The sequence below is a fragment of the Myodes glareolus genome, chromosome X (assembly GCF_982192425.1).
Source record: "Myodes glareolus chromosome X, mMyoGla1.1, whole genome shotgun sequence".
Lineage (NCBI taxonomy): Eukaryota > Metazoa > Chordata > Mammalia > Rodentia > Cricetidae > Myodes > Myodes glareolus.
Window position 1 is genome coordinate 38,724,836 of NC_142053.1, and position 23,406 is coordinate 38,748,241.

Genomic DNA, 23,406 nt, shown 5'->3' on the forward strand with positions numbered 1-23,406 from the left:
GGGAATAGAACACATAGGTGTCTCCAGTTTTAATAAACAAAATATAGATTCCAATTCATGATTACTTATATATTTAATATATGTCTTTTGGCAAATATGCTCTGAAGATTTAAATATCTACAGAAAGAAAGAGCACAGACGTACATGTTTCGAAAAAAATAAATAAGAAGATGGAGGAAAAATAAGAATCTTTACAAGGGAGTTCAGAGACATCTAGTGGTTGTTAATATACTGGAGTTTTTTCCTTGGTAACAGAGTTCGGCTATAGAGTTCTGCAAGCATCTTAATGCAAACAGTTTACGTCTTTTCTTGCACTTTGGATCTCTTTCATCCTACTGCCTTAGTTTAATAACTGCAGGAACTAGACCCAACATCAAGCTCCAACCTTTTAAAAATTAGTAAAATACCACTGAAATATCACAGAATTCAACAAATGTTTCATCGCATAAAAGGGCACATATGCTTGAAAATGTGATTTCCTAGAAAATGCAGTTAAGCATTTTTCTTTTACAAACTATTAGTTCTGCTCTAAATTACATCTTTATATGCATGAAAACTTGAGTGGCTAGAAATCTCAATGCATGACTTTGAAAGAAGTTGTCTACTAAATGTGGACATAGATACCCTGAGCAAGATGGCAAACCAACTCACTGCTGAAGTCTGACGACAGTCAAAATGAAATCTCATTTCCAAAAGAGGAGTTTAAAGGCAAGTCTACATTGTTCTTTAACAATCTACTTTAATGATCTGAAGAACCCTGTCTGTCCCTACATCTAATTGCAGAACAATCTTTGTGTACACTGTGAAGAAGTGTCGCTCTGATTGGTTTAATAAAAAGCTAAATGGTCAATAGCTAGGTGGGATTTCCCAGCAGAGAGGATGCTGGGACGAAGGGAAGACATGCAAGAAGACACAGTAAAAGCAGGAAAGCAAGAAGGACAGTAAGTAGATGCAGTGCATGCGCCTCGGGGCAGGACACAGGTTAATAGAAATGGGTTAAATTCTAAGAGCTAGCTAAAAACAAACCTAAGCTATTAAGCGAGCATTCATTACTAATAATAAGTCTCCATGTTGTGATTTGGGAGTTGGTGGCAGGACAACCTCAAAATTCACCTGGTTACTTTCAAAGGGAAAATGTACCATAAAGTGGTAATCCCTGGGAATCATAACAAAAACCAGGTGACCAAACTGAGCATCACAAGCAGTGTTAACTAAGAACTAAGTGAAGGAGAAGACAAGAAATGTGTACTTTTCCAAAATTAAGCAACAAAAGAAATACATACCATGGCAGTTCTAGACTTGATGAACCAGTCAAATCTAAACTGGGGAGCATTCCGTACACACTGTCTTAATTCTTCATACACATTTTCTCTGTCAAAGCCCATTTTGTGTAACATACAGATCAAGAATCTGTCCTCTTCCTCAGTATAGTTCTTTCCTTTACTGGTTCCATACTGAATACGCAACTGATGAAATGGAGCCTTGTATCTTGCAATCTGTAAGTTTCAACAAAATGGCACTTTTGAACTGAATGTGCCATAACAAGTCAAAGCTAAACACTACAGCAAATAAAATAAATTACTAACACACTGAAATAGAATACAGTACTTTGGCATCCAGGGCTTTCTTAATACTGATCCTTCGCTGAATTCTTGCTTCTCCACGTTCAATTTGAGCCATAATTTTCTCAATGTCCTGTAATTCATTGCAGCGTTCCCAAAACACAGCTGAAAAAGAAAGTTATTACTTTAAATTACTATCATTTAAGCAAATGAATCCAAGGAATTACAGGATAAAGAATTAACAGGCAGGTATGGGGTCATCTGTGTGCATATATGATCAATTGTTAAATGCTCTTAAATTATCATTTTATCCAAATGTGATACAAAAGAAACCAAATGCATAAAATGAAACAGAAGCGGGAAGCATAAGCATTATAAATGTAAATATAGCCTTCTAGCAAGCAAAACGACAATAAAGTAAATCCGTTACTAGATCATTCCCCTTTTTCCTATGAAGTGGTGATTTCTACAGAAATTGTTGACTATGTCTGTAATCATTCACCATTCTTATACTTACAGTCACTTTGAGTTTCTATAAAGATGAGGGATTTTAACTGGACACATACAGAAGAATATTCAAATCACTAAGCCACCCAATCAAATTTTATAGATAAACCAAATAATCTGCTGAATTAATAACTCACATCTTATGACTTCAGAGAAGGCTTAATGACACTATCTACCTTCTCAAATTCTTCATTTTTGGAGCATAACAAGAAAGGTGCATTAGCACTTCATGGTTTGTATAAGCACTTATGTTCATTTATCACAACTTCTTATGTTAAGATACAGTTTATCCTGAATATCCAATTGTGCTCAATTCTTCTGCTACCAGTCAAATAAGCCCACGCAAATCTCCCCACCCTCTGACATAGCCTCCAATCTGATGAATAACAATTCTGAAGAAAGTTCTCCAGAAAGGCTGATAGTGTATATAGAGCCAGGGTAGAGGCACTTGCCTGGGCTTAAAGGCCACGAGCTTGCTCCATAGAACTCCAGAAAAGAAGAAAGAAAATTCTTCAGACAATCTCACTGTACATGTCTTTGACACTCATTTCACGGTAGTTGGTTTAGTGACAAATTTAAAGGAACATCTGACAAGGAGTATTTTTCCATTGTCATTTTGTTTTCATGGTGAAGGGAATCAGACCTAGGACCTTTAGTTCCACAGCTGTACTAAAACCCCAGCTCAGCGTATTTTTTTCTTTCCTTTTCCTTCCTTTTTCTCTTTCTCTCTTTCCTCCTTCCTTTATCTCAGTGAAGTGAGCAAAACCTAGAGCCCTAGTCACGCTACTTTAGTCATTACGTTTTTGAAACCTGCTCTCACTACACCCAGGTTGGCCTCAGACAAGCAAACTAGGCTGCCCTCGAACTCACGATTCTCCCACCTCAGAGTGAAGGCTGGGGCTGCAGGCATGGCTCACCAATGCCTGGCTACCTGCTGCCTTCTAGAAACACTGTTGTGACCTGCAGCTTGACTCACACCAATGCTGGGTCCCCTCTGTGTGCTTGCTCTTCACATTCTTTTCATTCGGCTTCATGAAAATATTTCTCTCCCATCTATTGTCCCCAAAATGCCCTGGAGCTAAGTTTTCAACCCTAAGACAAAGAGTACTGTCATGCTAGTGTTCAAAGAAAAAGAAGTTCAGGAGTCCGATGTCATATGAAATAAAATCCAGACACAATTAACTTCGGAATTTCCTTTTAGATTTCCAGAAGGAAAAAATAAAGTGTTCTCTAATTACAACGGATTTTCTTCAAGCACTAACAAGTACTCTAGATAGATGAAAAGCTACACCTAGTAATGAGCAAACTTGGATTTATTTATGTGTTTTGTAATCTTTTTTTCCTAATAAACACAGTATTTCAGTAGTTATCCCAAATAACGGGGGGGGGAGGGGCAAAGAAACAATTCTACATTTTAACACTTTTTTGTGTGGAAAACGCTCTTGATTCTAAATACTTGATATTCAGACTAAACTTGAAAGTTCAGCCTATGTGAAATTTAGCCACACACAGACAACAGATAGATTAAGTGATTTTAATAAGTTTTCTTTTCTGAAGCCTGCGTTTAGATACGGTCTGACACAGGTATTAATATTAACGCCACACGCTTCTGTGCAGCTATTCTGATTCTGATTGAGGCTAAAGACACAGCTGAGTAGGAGAGGGAAATGATTCAAGGACCACTGAACAGGTTTAGCCAAGAAATCTTTTTGGATCTATTCTAAATTGCCTCAAGTTAATAGGGCCCACCACTACCTGATTGAATTCCTTGAAGGCAGTTGAGTCTCTAAATGGGCCTGATAAGAGCTCTCTACTTCAAGGGTGACCTACGATGAGTATTTCAAACCGCTAAACCAGAAGCCTCGGAACTAGACCTTAAAAAGACCAAACCAGAGAAGTGAGAGAATAAAAAGCTCATGCCGAGTTTTTTGCTTTGGTTTATGCAGAGCTAATCGGCTTCCATAGTTGCCTCCCAGAGACAGCAGTGTACAAATGCAGTCATATCGTACATCCTTACTTTCGTCTCATTCGCAACAGCTCTGAACAAAGACACAACTAAATTAACGACAAAGAAACGGGCCGGAGAGATGGCTCTGTGGTTAAGAGCACTTGTTGCTCTTCTAGAGGACCCAAATTTGGTTCCCAGCACCCACATCAGGGAGCTCACAACCACCTTGAACTCCAGCTCCAGGGCATCTGATGTATTCTTCTGTTCATCATAGGAACCTGCACATCCATAGCATACATCCACAGGGACACACACACTTAAAAATAAATCTTATGTCAAAGAAATGCATACATTTAAAATAAAATATCATGTTTGAAATGGCATACAAACCTGAATACTCCATGACCTCCTCAGGGGATTTGCCCTCTACCTCTCGAGCTATATTATCAATGTCATCTCTCCCATACTTCTCATTTGCTTTAATAAACTGGTTAAAATCCCGCTTAGTCCAGTTTGTGAAACCCTGTGGATAAAAAATTAAGCATCATCAGTAGATGTTAAATTAATAAATTCAGTTATTAACCTACTTATATCTGTACAATGATGCAAGCAAAGCAGTTTTAAACACTTAGCATGTACCCCTTTATAAAGTTCCTTTCTGTAATGTGGAACCAAAAGCTAGGTTTGGAGTGTTAAGAAATTACTGCTCTTATGTTTTAAAGGAGATGTGCTTTTCATGTATTTTAAGTTGGTTTATAATTCTAAGACATTGCATAGTCTTAATTCCATATTTTCCAGATGCCTACAAAATGAAAATACAATTCTGATATAAATTCTAACGTAAATTCTTAATTTCTAATGTTTCGGTGTCTCAGTGACTTTTTTCCATAGGTCTGTTCCCTTGTAAATTGGGAGGTTGCGGAGGAAGGTGGGTGGGTGTACTGCATTGAAAGAACACTGAAAGAAAATCCAGAAAGAATCTGGTAAAATTTCCGTAGTTTTTTAGATTAATCCAAACTACAATGGATAAGTAGTTTTCCGGTAAAAATTGTATTCAAAAGGACTAGCAAGATGGAACAGCAGCTGAGATTGCCACCACACAAGCCTGATACCCTGAGTTCCATCCCTGTATCCCGCTGTGGAAGCAGAGAACTGATTCTCCAATGTTGTCCTATGTCCTCTATATACATATCTCAACATACACATGCCTCTCTCCATAATAATAAAGTGACTTTTAAAAGATTATATTTATAAATAAAATTTCTATCAGCAGAATATTACTTAGGCATCTGTTTTTAATAATCAGAGTTTCACATCATTTCACAATTATTATTCCATCAATGGTAATGTAGCTCAGTTGGCAGAGACCTTGCCTAGCATTGGTAAAACCCTAAGTTCAATTCCCAGCAGCATATAAACCAAACATGGTGGCATATGCCTGTAATTTCAATGCTCAGGAGATGAAGGGAGGAGGATCAGAAGTTCAAGGTCATTCTTTCAACTACAGAGTGAAGTCAAGGCCATCATGGGAAACATAAAACACTGAAAAAACAGGCATTAAATTTGTAAAATCAGAAAAAGATGGCTTAAATTCAACTCTTAGGGACAAAAAAACTTGATTATGCCTCTAATTATAAACTCAAATATCTCGATCGAGATTACATTATACTGTATATTCAGAATATATTCTAAGCAATGTAGTATTCAAAGGGCACAACTTTATTTTTGTGCTCAGGAAATAAGTTCTGAAATTAAAATAAAAGAAAACATGAATATTTAAATGCTTTATTCTGTGGTACTTCTCAAAACTCTGCCAACTGCAATTATCCTTTCAGGCTAAACTTGGTGACTTCCAGGCATTTTTTCAATAACGTTGAAAGTATTTTGTCAAAATTCATTCAGCAAAATTATATGCTATTAAAAGGAAAAGGACTGCATCCACATATAAATATAAAACTCTTATTTTACTTTTATTAACACATATTCCTGGACTCAGTGTGATATTGCAAGCACATTCTACAACTGGCATATATGTTACCTCAAGCAGCAATCCTTCTTTTGTGTGGGAAATATTCTAAACTATCAGTTATCAATTACACTGGAGAACTGCCTACTACCGGACCGTGCACATTGTTCCAAAAAGTGTTGAAGAAATAAATTTAGTTGGCTCAGGCAGTGCACAACTTCACATTTTGGTTATTTTGCCAAAACTCATTTCAGAAGTGTGATATGAAATTTATTAAACCAACAACGACTTGAAAGCTCTAAGGTGGGAGTCTTCCCTATTTAATGCATAGCCTATAAGTACACAATGATCACAATAAAATGCTTCAGGCATTTCTCATCATTGTATTCAAGTTCTTTCCTGAGAACTCTTAACTTCTTTCAAAAGGAATTTTTCATAAACAAAAACATTGGTGTACAGTTCAGAGATTAAGTCAATCATAGAAATTAATTTTCATGTAGATATTAGAAATTATTATTTATCAAAATTCAAATATGGACTCACTGACCTTTTTATAATTGGGAAAATACGTCTTAATTTTAATAATTTTATTTCCCATGTATATGTTACCCCAGTAGTTCCAGAAGAGCATGTTCTACTGAGGAAATTTTCTAAAAACTGAAGATATGTGGTCAAAATATATGTTTATGGGTATGTCAGATCAAGACAACTGGACCTATACAGTAAAAAACAGGTATTATTTATATTTTTTCTATTTGTTAATTAGAAGTAGTTCAGAAACTTAAAATAGTTTACTTGTGTAAGAAGTTTGTCCTTCTCTTCAGTCTCCTGTGGTGTAAGAGGTTCAGCTCCATCAATCTTTTTTTGCTCTTCTCTTTGAGCGATAGCTGGATTGGGGCTCTCAGGATTTCTTGGAACCTACGATCAAGAGAGAAATGATGAACAAACTGATGAAAAGCTAATAGTCAAGAACAGTGGACATACATACATCAATCTGGGGAGTTTTCAGCCGTCAACAGTGGAAACTCAGAAGCAAATGGCACACAGGCCTCTCTGCATTTCTACCAGTATGGTATTACCCTAATGAAAACCATTCTCCTACTGTACAGTATAATATTTTAGGATTAAAGTTCATTGGTAAATAGATGCTACAATATATTCTAAGTCTCATTATGTCATAGAACGAAATAAGTCCTTATAATATGGCATTCTGTAGAATAAGCATACAATTTGGCACTTAAAAAGTCTAAAGCCCCCTGTTAGTATACAGCAGGGTAGACAAAACTGCACCTAAAGACAGTATCCAATGTTCTGGTCATCTTCAGGTGTGAAAACAATAGAGTGCCTTTATTCGCTGCTAGAAGTTGTAACTGCAGAGTATTTGGTATAAAATGGGTAATCTAGAAGACTGGCGAGATAAAGAAAAATACAAAGAAATAGAGAAGTTAAGAAGTGTATGTAGAGGGAGTGTATAGTATAGCACACAAATAGCTATGATGGAATCATCACTCGTGGGAGAAAACTTGTACACTGGCAGTGGCCAGCAGAAATAACAATGGTACAGGACTGTAAAACCACTGACAACTGAGAAAAGAGCATGAACTGGCACCACTGAGGACAGAAGACCCTCAGATCTTCCACAGATCTCTGAGGAAGCCAGCAGTAGTGTGCATCTCGAAACAGTAGCTCAGAAGGCTCCAGGGTATCATGGTGTGCACACAGTCCACTGTGGTTCAGCAGCATTGGATGGCATTCTTTGTAGGGAAGGACAAATCTGGATTCCAGCCTTGAAGTCTTCTAGCACCACTACAAACATCTGAAGCCATGCCACAGCTCACTGATTTAAGAGAGCAGGTACAGAACATATGGAGTATATTTTATAGCGTTCCACTAAATGTGAAAATAAGAGGCTTGGCCATAAGTCTTCCACTGTTTGGAATGCACACATAATATAAATGACTCATTCCTAGAAATGTCAAATAGAAATACCGCAATAAAATTATAACGTTTATTAGAGGATATTTTTCTCATTGTTATACCTATTTCCAGACATCGTGGTACACACCTTTAATTCTAGCACTCGGGAGGCAAAGGCAGGTGGATCTTTGTGAGTTCGAGGCCAGTCTGGTCTACAAAGAGAGTTTCAGGAAAGCCAGGGTTGTTACACACAGGAACCCTTTCTCTTCTAGGGAAAAAAAATGCATTGTTATAACTTTAAAGGTGAGCATTTTAAAAAGTATTGTATCCAATAGTTCTTCAGATAAAAACTTACCAAATATATATTTTTTAAAAAGGTTGTATATTAAAAAGCAGATTTATTTGTAACCACCAGTATCAGATAACCAAATTAGAATATATTGAGTAAGTGTCTGTTGTACTCTTACTACTAAAATAAGTATGGACTGGTTACTAGACACAGTCCTTGCCCATAGAAATTCCCAAACCAATTCTCTGATTTTGACCTTTATTTTAAGCATCCTAGTTTCACCAGGTATAATGGCACACAACTGTGATCTTAGCACTTAGAGGCCAAAGAAGGAGGGTTTCAACTTTGAGACCAGCTTGGGTCTGCCTTGTAAGTCCAAGGAGAGCTGCGTTACACGACAAGAGCATCTCATAAAACGAGAAAGGAAAGACTATGTTAGTACACATCCTCTTATCTTACCAGCTGGGAGGCTGGGGCAGGAGAATGGCTCACGAATAAGATAGACAGACAGACAGACAGACAGAGGAAAGACAGAGGCAGGGAAGGGGAGCATAAAAGAGAGAGAGGCAGTTGCAGGAAGGGAAGAGGAGAGAAAAGCAGAGTAGGAAGAGGAATAAAAAGGGGAAAGGAGATGAAATGAAAGACTGGGCAGTGATCAAAACCTGTAAAGAAATAAAGTTCTGCAGCGATGGGAGGCAATGACTTTCCTAAACTGGAGCAGTATAAGCAAAGGCATGAGGGCAGAAATGCACTGGGATACACAGGAGTTGTATTAGGTACGGTGTATGCTGAGCAGGAGGACACTTACCTAGAATGCATGAATGCTTGGGTTCTATCGCAAGCACCGGGAAAAAACTGTTAGGACTAATATTGAGAAAAGGACCAAAAATCAAAACCAGGTAGACAGATTCAGAGGGTCCCAAACTTCATAGAAGACTTCAGATCAAGGAAATAAGGTACCAAAATGCAGCATTTTCAATGTAATCCTTCCAGGAGATGGAGTAAAGTAAAGCAGATACCAGAGGCAGGGGACTTTCTGAGCCACCATAACTTGGAAATGAAGTGTGGTGACAAAAGAAATAGAAAAGCATAAACTAAGACTGAAATGGAGGGGTTGGTGAGATGGTAGTCTCATTCTAAATGGCTCAGCAGGTAAAGACACTTGCCAAATGGCCTGCCTTCCAACTGGGTTCAATCCCTGTAACTCAGACGGGGAAGAAAAGAACTGACTACAGCAAGTTGTTCTCTGAGCTCCATAGGCACACTGTAGTGTTCTCTCTCGTTCTCTCGTTCTCTCTCTCTCTCTGTGTATCGTTCTCGCTTTCTCCCCTTCTCCCTCTTCTTCAAGATAAATAAATGAATAAAAAAGGAGCTAGATTCCATGAGGTAGTGAAAAACTTCTATTGCTTAGGAGTACAGCGAGATTTCCTAGAAATATGGACTGCAAAATTAAACGTGGCAGTATAAAACATGAGAGCAGTCGCCTGAAATCAGCTCCCCAGAGTTTAACAGGCAGCCCCAAATGACATATTACCAAAGCTCACAAAGTGTGTGGAACTTGGTCCATTTGTCAAATGTTTACGTTTGTCCCTAAAGAAATCTTTTTTGGAGAGAGCTGTTGGAATACCCTAAAGCTTTCTTAGCTTCAAACATGACAAAGCTCTTTCGCTCATGCTCTTCATAGACCGCAACTTCCAGGTAAACCTGGACCTTTTATTCTGCAGTTACAATTTCAACTGTCACCCTCTTCCAATGAGAAGACTTTGGTGAACAAGTAAGCATATTAAATATCAGCTCTTTTAATTTTAAAGAGTAATAAAACCTCTCAAGATGTCTCACAGCAAGGTCCAAGCTTCCATAAGGAAGAATTGACTCTGCCGGCTACAAAGTGGTTACAGGATAGCAAGTAAATGCTTCTCCCGCCCCAAGTGAAACAAAACCTTTTCACTAAAAACCCTACCACCTACACTTCTGCTGTGGTCTTGGTGTACTGAATATGGAAGGAGAGACAACTAGAAAATTAAAAGGCTAATAGCTAATAATAAGCAGGATCTCACAAACATGCATTATCAACTGTTTCAGAACTAGTGAGCCGACACCAGGCGTGGTAGTGCATACCTTTAATCCCAGGACTCAAGAGCAAAAGCAGACAGAGCTCTGTGAGTTCGAGGCTAGTGTGATTTACACAGAGAATTCCAGACCAGCTAGCATAGCACAGTGCATCCCTGTCTCAAAACAAAAACACAAACTAGTCAATCCCTTACTAGCCCTCTCCTCAATAACTGTAGACTAAGACTTTGGAGACTCAAAATAGATAAATCATATCCATTCGCTACACTGTGCCCAGCTATGGACAATACCCATTTCCTCTTAGCCCATAGTCTAACCTACAGTTAGGTACCATGTGTGGCCAAGGGGAACTATGAATGCAGTCCAACACGAAACTATAAACTTATTTAAAACACAGATTCTTTGCTATGTTTTAGAACTCAATTGTATGGGTCTTGAGAGTGAACTTTGTAGATGGCAGTCATGCGGCAATGTCAAAATATTGGACAACCTTGAATGATTATTAATTTAAATAGAAAAGGGAGAAGCAGTTGCATTTTTTGAGAACCTGTGTGTAGAAAACCTGAGTGAGGTAACCCAGACCCAGAAAGGTAAACACGATATGTACTCACTCATAAGTGGATATAAGACATAAAGCAAAAAATAACCAGCCTACAGTCTACAACCCCAGAGAGATTAGGTAACAGGGAGAACACTAACAGAGACATACATGGATCCCCCTGGAAAGGGGAATTAGACAAGATCTCCAAAGGAAATTGAGAGTAAGGAGGGGGAGGAGGGCAGAAGGGGAGGGGGAGGAGGGCAGAAGAGGAAGGGGAGCAGAGAAGGGGCGAGAGGAAGAGAACATGAGAGACTGGGATGGTCGAGATGGGGAAAGACAGACAGGGGGAGCAAGAAAAAAGGAGGTATCTTGATTGAGGGAGCCATTATGGGCCTAGCAAGAAACCTGGAACTAAGGAAACTCTCAGGAATCAACAACAATGACCCCAGCTAAGACACTAAGCAATAGTGAAGAGGGTACCTGAACCGGCCTTCCCTGTAATCAAATTGGTGACTACCTTGATTGTCATCACAGAACCTTCATTCAGCAACTGATGGAAGCAGATGCAGAGATTCACAGTGGAGCACTGGGCTAAACTCCCAAAGTACAGTCAAAGATAAGAAGGAATGATAATATGAACCAAGGGGTCAAGACCATAATGATGATACCCACAGAAACAGCTGACCTGAGTTAGTGAGAGCTCACTGATTCTGGACTGATAGTTGAGGAATCTGCATAAGACCAAACTAGGCCCTCTGAATATGGGTGCTAGTTCTATGAATGGGGCAGCCTGTGGGACCACTGGCGGTGGGACTAGTGCTTGAACTGGCATTTTGGAGCCCATTCTTTTTGAAGGGATACCTTGCTCAAACTAGATATAGAGGGTGGGGCTTAGTTCTGCCTCAAAGTGATGTGTCAGACTTACCGTCAAAGTGATGGGAAGCCTTACCTTACCCTCTCTGAGGAGTGGAAAGAGGATGGGCTAGGGAGGTGGTGGAGGGAGTGGGAGGAAGGGAGGAAGTGGGAACTGGGACAGATATGTAAAATGAGAAAAGACTGTTTCTAAAAAAATTAATTTAATAAAAAATATACAACAAGTACTCTCAGTTTAAATACAAAAAGAGAAAGCGGGGGCAGGCTCCCACTCTCTCGTGTAGTGGTGGAACATTGGGTTGCTGCTTTCATTCAACCCAGGGCAGAACAGAAAACTGTGGCAGCTCTCTACCTTGTTGTTATTTGTGTTTCCTAATAAATCTGTGATATCTTTTTATTTGGACTCTTGGGGATTCACATACTTCCACACAATATCCTAGGTATTTCTTGAGAAGGTTCACCATATAAAACTATGGGCTTTGGTTGGTTTGGTGGGTTTTCAACACAGGGTTTCTCTGTGTAGTTTTGGTGCCTGTACTGAAGCTCGCTCTGTAAACCAAGCTGACCTCAAACTCACAGATCCGCCTGCCTCTGCCACCTGAGTGCTGGGGTTAAAGACATGCACCACCACTGCTGGCCAAAAATCTATTTTTGTTGTTGTTGTTGCTTTTTGTTGTTTGTTTGTTTGTTTTTTAGGGAGGGGAGGGTTGAGACAGGGTTTCTGACTGACTGTCCTGGAACTCGCTGTGTAGACCAGGCTGGCCTCAAACTCATGGAGATCCACTTGCCTCTGCCTCTGTAGTGTAGGAATTAAAGGTGTGTGCCACCACTGCCAAGCCTTTTTTTAAATGTATTTATTGTGTATTCAGTGTTCTATCTGCATTTTGCCTGCACACCAGAAGAGGGCATCAGATCTCATCATAGATGGTTGTGAGCCACCATGTGGTTGCTCTGGGAATTGAACTCAGGACTTCTGGAAGAGCAATCAGTGCTCTTAACCTCTGAGCCATTTCTTCAGCCCTATCCTTTAGGTCTGGAGATGATTAACGTGCCATGCTGATCTGTCTGTACTCTGAACTCAAACATGAGACCCTTCCAATTAGATAGATAATCCACCTTAGCTCAAGCCCATAGTTCTTAGGAAATAATGGAAGAAACAAAGTTCAGAAAGAGTCAACATCCGGAATGTGGTATTTGACTGCTAAATCCTCTGCTAGGAATTCCTAATAAGACTCACAGCAAATCTTTAGAAAGTGTGGTGGCACTTTGTACTGAAGAGAGCACAAAGGTAGGGACAGAGCGGCAGGAAAATGGCTCTCCTGCCGTCACCAACACCATGCCTGCCACAGTTATGGTCCATATTGTCACCACCATTTTTTATTTTCATATTTCAACAGTTTTCTGGGAGATTTTCCTAATAAATGCTCTGTTCCTTGTTTAACATCCAGGATAATAATCTGAAAATATAAATCAAGAACTGGAGAGATGGCTGGGTGGTTAGGAGCACTGACGGCTCTTCCAGAGGACCCGGGTTCAATTTCCAGCACCCATAAGGAAGCTCCTAAGTGGTTGTAAATCCAGTTGCAGGGCAATCTGACACCTTCACACCACTGTACATAAAATAAAGTTAAATATATCAGAAAATATAAATCAAGGGTCAATGAGATTGTTAGCGTGTAAAGGTGCTTGCCCCAGAAGTCTGACAATGTAAGTTCAGTTCTTGGGTGCCACATAATAAAAGAAGAGACCCAACTCCAGAAAGTCATGGTATGACTTCTTCCTGTGGGCATAAGAATGCACAGGAACACACAAAAAAATTAAATAATTCTTCAAAATGTAAATCTGTTCATCTTTTACCTCTCATAAGGCCTACAACTCTGAGAAAAGTTCTTCATTTGTAAAATATAGATATAGTTCCTCCAAAGAGGATGCCCATTGAATATTTATACAGAACTTGGAACATCATGAAACACAAGGAATGCTTAGATCAGTATCATTTTATCATGTTTTAAAGGTATCTTGGTGGGGTCCTTTACTCCAAAGCTAAATTTCAGCCTCTTTGTGAGCACTACATATCTCATGCTCCACCTCTGAGAAAGTGCCGCCTCTTTCCCACAGAAAACATGGTGTCTCAGTCAAAATATACAGGCTCAATGCTATCATCAAGTAGATCTCAGCTTAAGTGGCAGCTCCTTGGAGAGCGAGCACTGCCTTCATCTTCCAGACTGTTTTGTACACCAATTATACTTGCTGGCAGCACCCTTTGTGAGCACAAATAATACCACTGCACTGTGGTGTCTGTTTAATGTATGTCTCCCGCATTATAATCTAAATTCTCGGAGTCTTGTCATTTTCCTTACTGTCATTTTCATTTGTTGTTGTTGTTGGTATCATTATCATTGCTACTATTATTATTACAATGGTTTTACCGCTTGAGTACATAGACGAACTTATGCCACGAGGGTAGAGACTGTGGATTAATTATATTCCCAATGGATAGTGATAGTACTGATAGTATCATGTTAAGGAATAAATTTTGTCTATCAGAATCAGATGGGATTTAGTGCCCTTATACTTTCAGTTCCCCTCAAGATGTCTACCAACAACAACTATTTCCTTAGTTAAATAGAAATGATCTTCAGGAAGACTGAGAGTAAGTCTTTTAGACTGATGGATTCCAAAATTTTTATTACCCATCGCAAAAGGCACTGTGTGATACCATGTGAGCCTCTAAAGACCATTCTGAGTCGAAGGAGTCAGGCCCTTCTCCATCAGTTTGCAAATGTGCTGCACAGGCAGATGGCAGTTTCATTCAGCAGGGGCACCACAGCAAAGGGACAGTTAACAAGAACAGGCCTGTTCCAGGAGCATGTCTGTGTCCCGTCATGGAAGGAGTCCAGCAGCCAAGTTTATTTATCGCTTTCTCCCGAGTGTCTATCACCGCATCTAACACAAAGCAGTGCTCAGTGAATAGGTATTAAACAGTCAGTCCCGCTTTCGTTCTTCTTTCTCTAACACTTTCTGGGAGGTGAGGGAAAAATTAAACAGTAAAGTGCAAGAATGCAAACTCCATAGCATCTTTCTATCTTCCTCTTCCTACTCATTCTCTTGTTCTCCTCTTATGCCTCCTCCCTCTTCCTCTCTTACCTTGCAGTTGCCCATTCATTACCCTGTCTTATAAGGCTTCTTCCCTCCTCTACGTTCTTCCAGCTGGCCACTACCCAAACAATTATTCTGAGACCCAACTCTAAACTGCCTGCAATGAAAGGCACTGTTTACATTCTAACTGAGCCTGTGGCCCGAATGTGGTGGGCACTGGAATTCTCACAGGGAACTCACACTATCTCCAAAGAAGGAAAATAAACAGTTCCACTATACGAGATGATCTTTTATTGCTGCTACTTGACTACCACTTGGCCCACCTCCCAAATGACATGTCACACCACTAATAAACACAGTCCTTATTTAGGACTGCAGAAACAAACAAGGTTATATCACATGCAGAAACAGCCGAGGCTATCTGGATAGAGCACAGTATTTAAGAGCACAGTATTTAAAGTCTAATAAGTGGGTTTGAGACAGCAGGGGAACCTCATTATCTACATGACCTTGCACAAAGTAACTGAACCTTTCTGAACTCCAGTTCCCTACCAATTACAAGCAGACAATCAAACCTATATAATGAGGTTGTTAGGATCAAATGGGATATATGTTGAGGCATTATATAAATTATAAAATATCCTACACTACTGTTTCATTTAGTACTCAAAACCTAGAATTTCAACTAATTCTCCCTTCAAGTCTTACTGATAACAGTCAATAAAAGAAGCTGAAAATAATGTTCTATGACCAAGAACAATTATAAATCTCAATGAAGTGCTTTATGTTTTTTATCTCAATAAGTTAACTATTTAATAACTCTCTGCAGCTTGTATTTTTCATTTTTTCTACAGTGTGTTCACTTTCTTTGCAAGTGGTCTCATGCATAACCTGAGCAGTCAAACGTGGCTACTTTATTCTGCTACACTTTCCTAAAAATGACTCTTTCTGGTCTTGATTATTATGTCCAAATCTAACCACATTTCTCTAACGATACTTTAACTAGCCCATGTAATATAAATGAATTATCATGAATACATAGTTTCTCTAGGTACATTCTAGCTACTAATCAAAATACTTGATCAAAGTTCCAATTCTAATAAAGGTGCAACAAAATAAATTTTGAAACATAACTTCCAACTCATAGAATAAAAAATTTCATGAGATTACAATTCTGCTGATACGTTTCTAATTTTCTTTATGTTAGTGATTCTTATACCTTCAGTAAGTCATCTCCATTGACTAGGAAGCCAGTTTCCACACACAGAATTAACCTTGGATTCTTAATTTCTTAATAATTTAGATGCAATATTACAAGCACTAAATTTTAATTCTAAAATTTGTATCCACATATGCAAAAAAGAATTTTGAAATCCAAATATAATTTTATTTTAAAATCATATGGCTAATTATCATATATTTTGTTATCTTTAATATCTAAGTGACCATTAACCACCAAGACTTTTATTAACCTATTAGCAATAAACACAAAAATACTGTTTCTTAATTCTACTAAGAAAAATTATTTTTAAAACATATATCAAAATTTATTTCCAACCACATACTTGTTTTTTCTACATGTTCTTTGGTGATCTGAACACAAAATCTATTGAAATAACATTATTACAGATGTTACTGTTTTGAAATATTGGAGACAAATTGATTTCATTGGGGATCCTTTTGAGAGACTCAATAGCTTAATCATTACTACTAGTTTAAAAAATTGTTATATGTTCTTATATTCTTTAATATTAGCTAGTGTACATAGTCTATTTTAACTAGTGCTTACTGTATTGTTATATTTTAGTAAGTATGATTTGGCAAAAATATAATAAAATTGGAATAACAAACCATGTTATGAGAGAATTCTACAATATCACATAAAATATTGAGAATAGAGGAGATGATTCAGTAGTTGGGAGAATTTGATGTTATTCCAGTGGACCCAGGTTCAGTCCCTAACACCAACATGGTGCCTCACCATCACCTGTAACTTAATTTCTGGGAGATCTAACATCCTCTTCTGGCCTCTGAGGACACCAGGCACTCACATGGAGCACAGACATACATGCAGGAAAAAAAATTCATACAAATAAAATAAAACAAAACAATTTTGAAAAGATTATATCATATTAATTTGAAAAAATTACCTTATAACCGATAGTCTTTCGATAATAAAGAATTTCCTTTTCCAGGAGCTCAAATAAACGTGTTGGAAAAAATTGAAAATCCTGAACATTTGGCTGTTTTGGAGGTCGAGGAGCCTATGAGGAAAAACTATGTTACATGCATACATACATACTTGTTTTCATGAAGCACAAAGTTGATACAAGTAACTCTAGTGATTTTTTACATATGGAAAAATAAATACAACAGAATTCATTCATATGGCTGGCCCATAGCAAGTACTGACTGTATTGTTGTATTTTAGGAACTATGATTTGGCAATAATATGAGAAGATCTGACTCACAAACCAGATGTAAAGACTTCTGCAACAGCATATAAAAACTGGCCCTGTACAGTTTTACCTTGGGGATCTTTGGCTCGCTGACACGCAAAGCCTCTCTAAAGTAGGCATCCACTGCATAGTTGGCTTTGCGTTCTCGTTTAGGAGGTTCAATCCACTCCACCATACCAAGCTACACACAAGCGAGAACAAGAGGTTCAGTTACTCCAAATTATTTTCTCAGTACCACATGCAATAAGGCAGTAATTATAAGCAATTAAAACTTCATAAATTCTACTTCTACCTGCAAAGTTGTGTAACATTGCTATAAATCAAGTTTAGAAGCAAAGGGGTTTTTTTGCACTTTTGAAAATAATTTTAAAATTAGTTCCTCCTCAGTTGAGAATAATCTGCATGATCTGGTTAGGATCTGATGCCAATTTAAGTAAATAAAGAGGAATTCTCATAAAAGGAAGAGAAGTATTGATTCTGGTAACTTTAAACATATAATAGGTCAGGGGAGTAAATGACAGGCACATCTTCTTCAAAGCAAAAGTGAAAAATGTTTGAAGGGAACTTTCTAGAAAAGCAAGCTGTAGAGGAGTGGGCAAAAGTCACTAGAATCAGCAAGATTCAGATTTGAACATGAATCGTACCATTTCACTGGTCAGACATCTTTGAGGATTATTTCTGTTTTCTGTAAAATGAGAACAATTAATACTTACCTTGAAGATTAAATATGACCACAAAGGATCTGAGACTCTAGCTCAGTATGATTAACTTGTGCAAGGCCCTGGGTTGGAGCCGCAACATCACACACAATGACATATCTGAAAGCATTAGCTAACTAGCCACATGGAGACTAGGATCACCATCAACTTGTCTCATTGCAAAACTTACCCCATCATCAGGTAGGAAATGAGTTTTCATAGTCAACAAACAAAATTGACAATACAAAGTTTTAGACTCTAAGGAAAAATTTTCTTATTTCTCTGTTTTCTGTTTCACAATGTTTCTCCATTTTACTAGTGACTTTAAATGAGCCATGGGGGCCTTTAAAAGACTATTAATATACTATTTATGATCCCAATATTTTATCTTATCCTAAGGTTGATTTTAATATTTCATCATAGGCAAAGAGTGGATGGCAAGGCTGCATGTGTAGCTCAATAGTAGCGCAAATGTTAAGCATGCACAAGACCCTTGGCTCAATCCCCACAACCACTTAGGAAAAACATGGATAATAAAATAAGATAATGAGGGTGGTTAGAGATCTACAAATTCTCACAGTGTCTAGAGAAATAAATCCCAATGTTAAGGCTCATAAGTCAAAATCTATACAATAGCAAAGAATAGTTATTTGTTGATTCATAAGATTCAAACCAATGTGCAAAGTTACAAGAAACAATACCATCATTATGCAATCTAATTCCACAGGGCTGGTGGTGTAGCTCAGCAGTAGACTGTTTGCCTAGAATACACAAGGGCAAGACAGCAAACAGTAAAAGGAATTACCCGGAGAGAGGTAGAGTCCCCAGCACTTCAGAATTCAAACACAGACTATCATCTGTTGCCGATGTTGTAAATGAGATTGCTTTTCAAATCACATTTATTTATTTGTGTGTGCATATGTGTGTATGTGTGCATGCATGTTCATGCCATGTCGCACCTGAGAAGATCAGAGAACAACTTTTAGGAGTCGGTTCTCTCCACCATACGGATTCCAAGGATTGAACTCAGGCTGTCAGGCTTGGTGGCAAGCACCTTTCACTGAGTCATCTTGCTCACCCTATAAAGTGAGATTCCTTCATTACAAGAAAGGTTAGAGGAAATGACCTTTAATGCCTTCTAATTCTTAGAAGTTAAAAGAAATTAAAATGTGATGCTTAAATAAAATAAATATCCACATCTAGGGCTACAGATGTACGTCAGTGGTAAGAACTGGTCTAGCATGTAAGAAGCCCAGGGTTTAATACCAAACAAAGAAAGGAAAGAACAGTAGGAGAGAGGGAGGGAGGGAAGGAATAAAGGAGGAAGATGAATTATGGTTCTTATACCAAAATAAGTGTGTGAGGTGACAGTATTTGTGGGAAAAAGATTTCATAAGTAGTTCAGGAGGTGGCAGCAGAGGAATCCCCCAGAGGAAGCTGGCCTAGGCTAGTACAATCAGTAAACTCTGGGTTCATGTGAGAAACTCTTCCTCAATATACAAGGCAGACAACTATAAAGGAAGACATTAGATATCAACCTCTGGCCTCCATACACATGTAAACATACATGTGCACCCACATTAATGTGAACATACATACACACATATACACACTCACAAAAAAGATTTTATAAATAACATATAATTTAATATTTCTAAATTGAAGTAAAGTGTATGCTTGAAATTAACTTTTTAAAAGTAATGTATTTGGTCATCCAATCTGTATATGTTTGAAAGTGTAGATGTTGAAATTTGAAATAAGTGTTAAAGGTCAATTCTTGAACTTTCAAAAACAGAATTAATTATGCTGAATTGGCTTGTTTTAGACAAAAACATATTAATACTAACTTATTCAAGTTAATTTATCAAGGATTAATGTCAGCTACCATGACTAAATTTGCTAGGCATGGTAGTAAAATAATGTAACTGATTCAATAAATCACATGTGAAAATCTAACTTAACATATAATGTCTAAGATTTATGAACAATATACTGTCAGATTTTCAATTCTCTTCAGAAACAATATGAGCCTAATTTATGACCCAATGTAGAAAACATGAAGGCACAGAAATAAAATATAATCTCATCTGAGAACTCAAAAATTCTGATTTTGGATATTACTGTTAATAGTAGACATTCAATTAGAAGAATCATTATAATCATTAAAATATATATTATCTGTAAATTATCATGTTTGCTAGAAATCTAAGCATGGGGCAGCCTATTATATTACACATACACAAGTATTTTACTAACACTAATCTTACTTTAACTGGTTATTAACTGTGGTTAGGGATGTAATTCAGTAGTATAGGATGTGCTGAGCATGAGGAAGTCCTAACACTGAAAAAAAGGGAAGTTCCAATGCTATTTAGGTTCTATTAATATTTTTCCACTTTATAAAAGATTCTTAGTACCAATAACCCATAGGAATAATTGGAGAATAAATAAAATTCGTATCATATAATTAGATCTAAAAAACATATTAGGCAGGCAATTTCTACCCTGTACAGAAAGGCCATCACTTCCATCTAAGCAGGATAAAACACAAAGCGTCTAAGATTGCAAATAAAACAGACAAATATAAGTCAAGGAGCAAAATCTATCAGGGGCGAATGATGGCAAGAAAGTATTGTCCGTATAGTGGGTGTGATGGAATTTAAAATGATTCAGCTCTCAGTTTGCAGTAAAATCAAGGTCTAAAAAAGTGTTTCTCTTTAATGAAACATTATTTCTATCAGTTCAAAAATATGTTTTATGGAACAATTTAAGTAATAATAATAGTAATAATAATAATAATCAAACTGTATTGTAAGTCAAAAGTAAATAGACATGAGTCTATAGCAATTTAAATAAATGAGGACATAAATAATTAACAGAGTAGGGGTAGCTTCCTCTTACATAAATTCCCAAGTAGGACTTATAGATGAAATGAGGAAATGGCCCTCAGGCAAACATCATAACAATAACTCCTCCAACACATGCTAAGATCATCACATACAAGTTTGAAAATACTCTTCCCAAGATAGTTATTAATTACAAAAGTAAAAATACTAAATTTACAAGAGAGAAATTTGGCAGATACCATCCACTAAGTGAAAAAGGCTAACATCATCCATGAAAAGATTGGTTAAGATCATTGATGGTCTGATAATATGTTCAGGACACAACATCCCTTCTGGGATATTCTTGCCAAAAATGCATAATCTCAATAAAATCCTTAAAACTATCCAAACAAAAAGAAGAGACGAGCTACAAATAACTGATGAATGCTTTTCCAAAGTGGCCAGGTCATGAAAGAAAAAACTGGAGAACTAACGCAGACTAGGAGAGATAAAGAACATACACAGCAAAAAAAAAGTAATGTGGGATAAAAAAATGAAAAATAAGCTACAAATGGGGAGAAAATCTTGGTAAGAGACAAAATTGATTAGGCCATTATCGAAAACAAAGTATCCAAATATTGGCGATACAAGAACAAACAAAACAATACAGGTGAAAAAATAAACGGGACAGGACTTTAAACAAAGAAGACAAAGAGATAGTAGTTAAGGATGTGGAAAATATGTTCAACATGTCACCAAGAAATTTCAGATTAAAATAAGAAGAAAACCTTCTACACCTGTTAGAAATAGAGAAGGGAACAGTAGAGAACAAGGAATTTGAAGGGAGAAGTGGGAAAATGGAGGGATCTCTAATTAGGGAAACGGAGGGTGGTTAATACAGAAGGAGGGAGGAGGGTAAAATAACAGTAAGGGGATCAGAAAAAGTCATAAAGAATCATGCATCAACTATCTATCTAAAAATACCTCTGATACATGCTACATCTGTTTCTAAATATACATACATGGCTTAAATGAAATCTTCCCATCTCAGTTGGCAATGTTCCCCCAAAGAGGCATAGGCTATCTAGTAAAATCCCCAACATCAAGCATGAGAATCCCCCTTTTAAGTTGTTGGTCAGAAGGGCCCAAGAGACTCCCAAAATATTGCAGGGTATTGCTATTTACCTTGTTTCCCCCTAGAAGTGAAAGGTAAGTCCCTTTTGCTGAAGATATCTTGCACTTCGGACACAAAGCCTGGAGATTCCTGAGTTGGAACTGATTTGAATGCCTCCTCCCTGAGGAGTAGCTTTCATAGTACCAAAAGGTGCCATGCAAACTTCCAAAGGAGGGAAGCAACCAACATTCCTACTCAGCTATGACATCTGTGAACCACAGTGATGACCAGCACGGTGCAATAACCCTAAGGGTGTAGCAGTGGTATGCATACCTTGGCAGGAACCAATTGTCTTTTACGTGGACTTAAGACTCACTCAAACATGCCTGGTATTAGAAAGTTAGCCAACTACCCAGGACTAGTGAAGCCATTGATCTTTGCAGAGACCCTACAACCACCACTTTACTAAAGGGACATAAGCCCTAGCTGCATTCTGAATATTCATTCTTATACCCACAGATAAAAGTATAGATATCTGTCAAGAGTCGTGCAGCCTAGTCTCAGTTCAGCATATGACTAACCACTAACCGTCCAGTGGGTTTCCTCAGGGCAAAACACCCATGGAAATGGATTCTCAGTTGGCAAGGACCAATAGACCACAGAGCAGCAGAGAAATTTGCAAACTTCATGCTGCTTGCAGGCTCTTTTCTCTCTCGCTATGTTGTTGATACTTTGGGCAGTTTTCAGCTTTACTTTCTCAATCACACATGCAACTGCTGTAATTTTCCCTAGAAAGTCTCTTCTTTCTCGGGTGTTTTTCCCTAAGATTCAGCTGGAAGCTAAAGCTTCTCAAATTTCTTATCTGGTATTACTAAGCACAACTCCTAATTCTGGGAACTTTTCTGACTTGGTAGAGACAGTTAGGTATATATGAGAAAACACCAATTGAAACATTAACCATGTCTCACAGTTCTGGAAAGAAGAAGAAGGCACACACACACACACACAGAATAGAAAATAAAGGCCTCAGGAATACGCATAGTGGCAACAGTTCAGAGTAAGATCCCTGGACACAAAGCACGTAGAATTAATGATAAGATCTAGTATGATTCAATGGGAAAGTGCACTATAAAATATGGGATAGCGAGATCCAACTTTACCATACATAGGAGCCTATATCGTTGGAAGAAGTATAGTGGGATGGGAGAAGGGTACCTTATTAAAATCTGCCTTTTACAGAGAAATTGAGACATGGGACCCTCTTATAGAACAAGAAACTGTATAAAAATATATCTTACAGATATAAAAGGACTGTTTGTATTTGAATATTGTTGTTCTTAAAGCACTGTACCCATGTCTATTACTTTGTAACTTTATAACCACAAGTAGCAGCCAGTTGACATAAGTGCTACAAGAGCCCGATGTGCCTGGCTCCTATTTAGCCAAGTTTACAAAAATGCTAAACTCTGTGTCTAGAATAAGGTTATGTAGGAGGAGAGAAAGTGTGTTTGGGAAGCATAAATGGGAACAATGGGAGC

General features: G+C 37.8%; 1 protein-coding gene across 7 annotated transcripts in view; it reads right to left on the reverse strand.

Moving 5' to 3' along the window:
* Positions 1 to 23,406, reverse strand: part of Smarca1 (SNF2 related chromatin remodeling ATPase 1) — a 73,016-nt gene that overhangs the window by 9,411 nt on the left and 40,199 nt on the right. For all 7 annotated transcript variants that reach the window (XM_087902608.1, XM_087902606.1, XM_087902611.1 and 4 more), the window contains 6 exons: positions 17,302 to 17,412; positions 16,923 to 17,036; positions 6,779 to 6,901; positions 4,408 to 4,540; positions 1,609 to 1,727; positions 1,284 to 1,496 (listed from right to left, as the gene is read on the reverse strand). In XM_087902608.1, the coding sequence (XP_087758734.1) occupies positions 1,284 to 1,496; positions 1,609 to 1,727; positions 4,408 to 4,540; positions 6,779 to 6,901; positions 16,923 to 17,036; positions 17,302 to 17,412 (813 nt within the window). The remainder of the gene's footprint in view (positions 1 to 1,283; positions 1,497 to 1,608; positions 1,728 to 4,407; positions 4,541 to 6,778; positions 6,902 to 16,922; positions 17,037 to 17,301; positions 17,413 to 23,406) is intronic.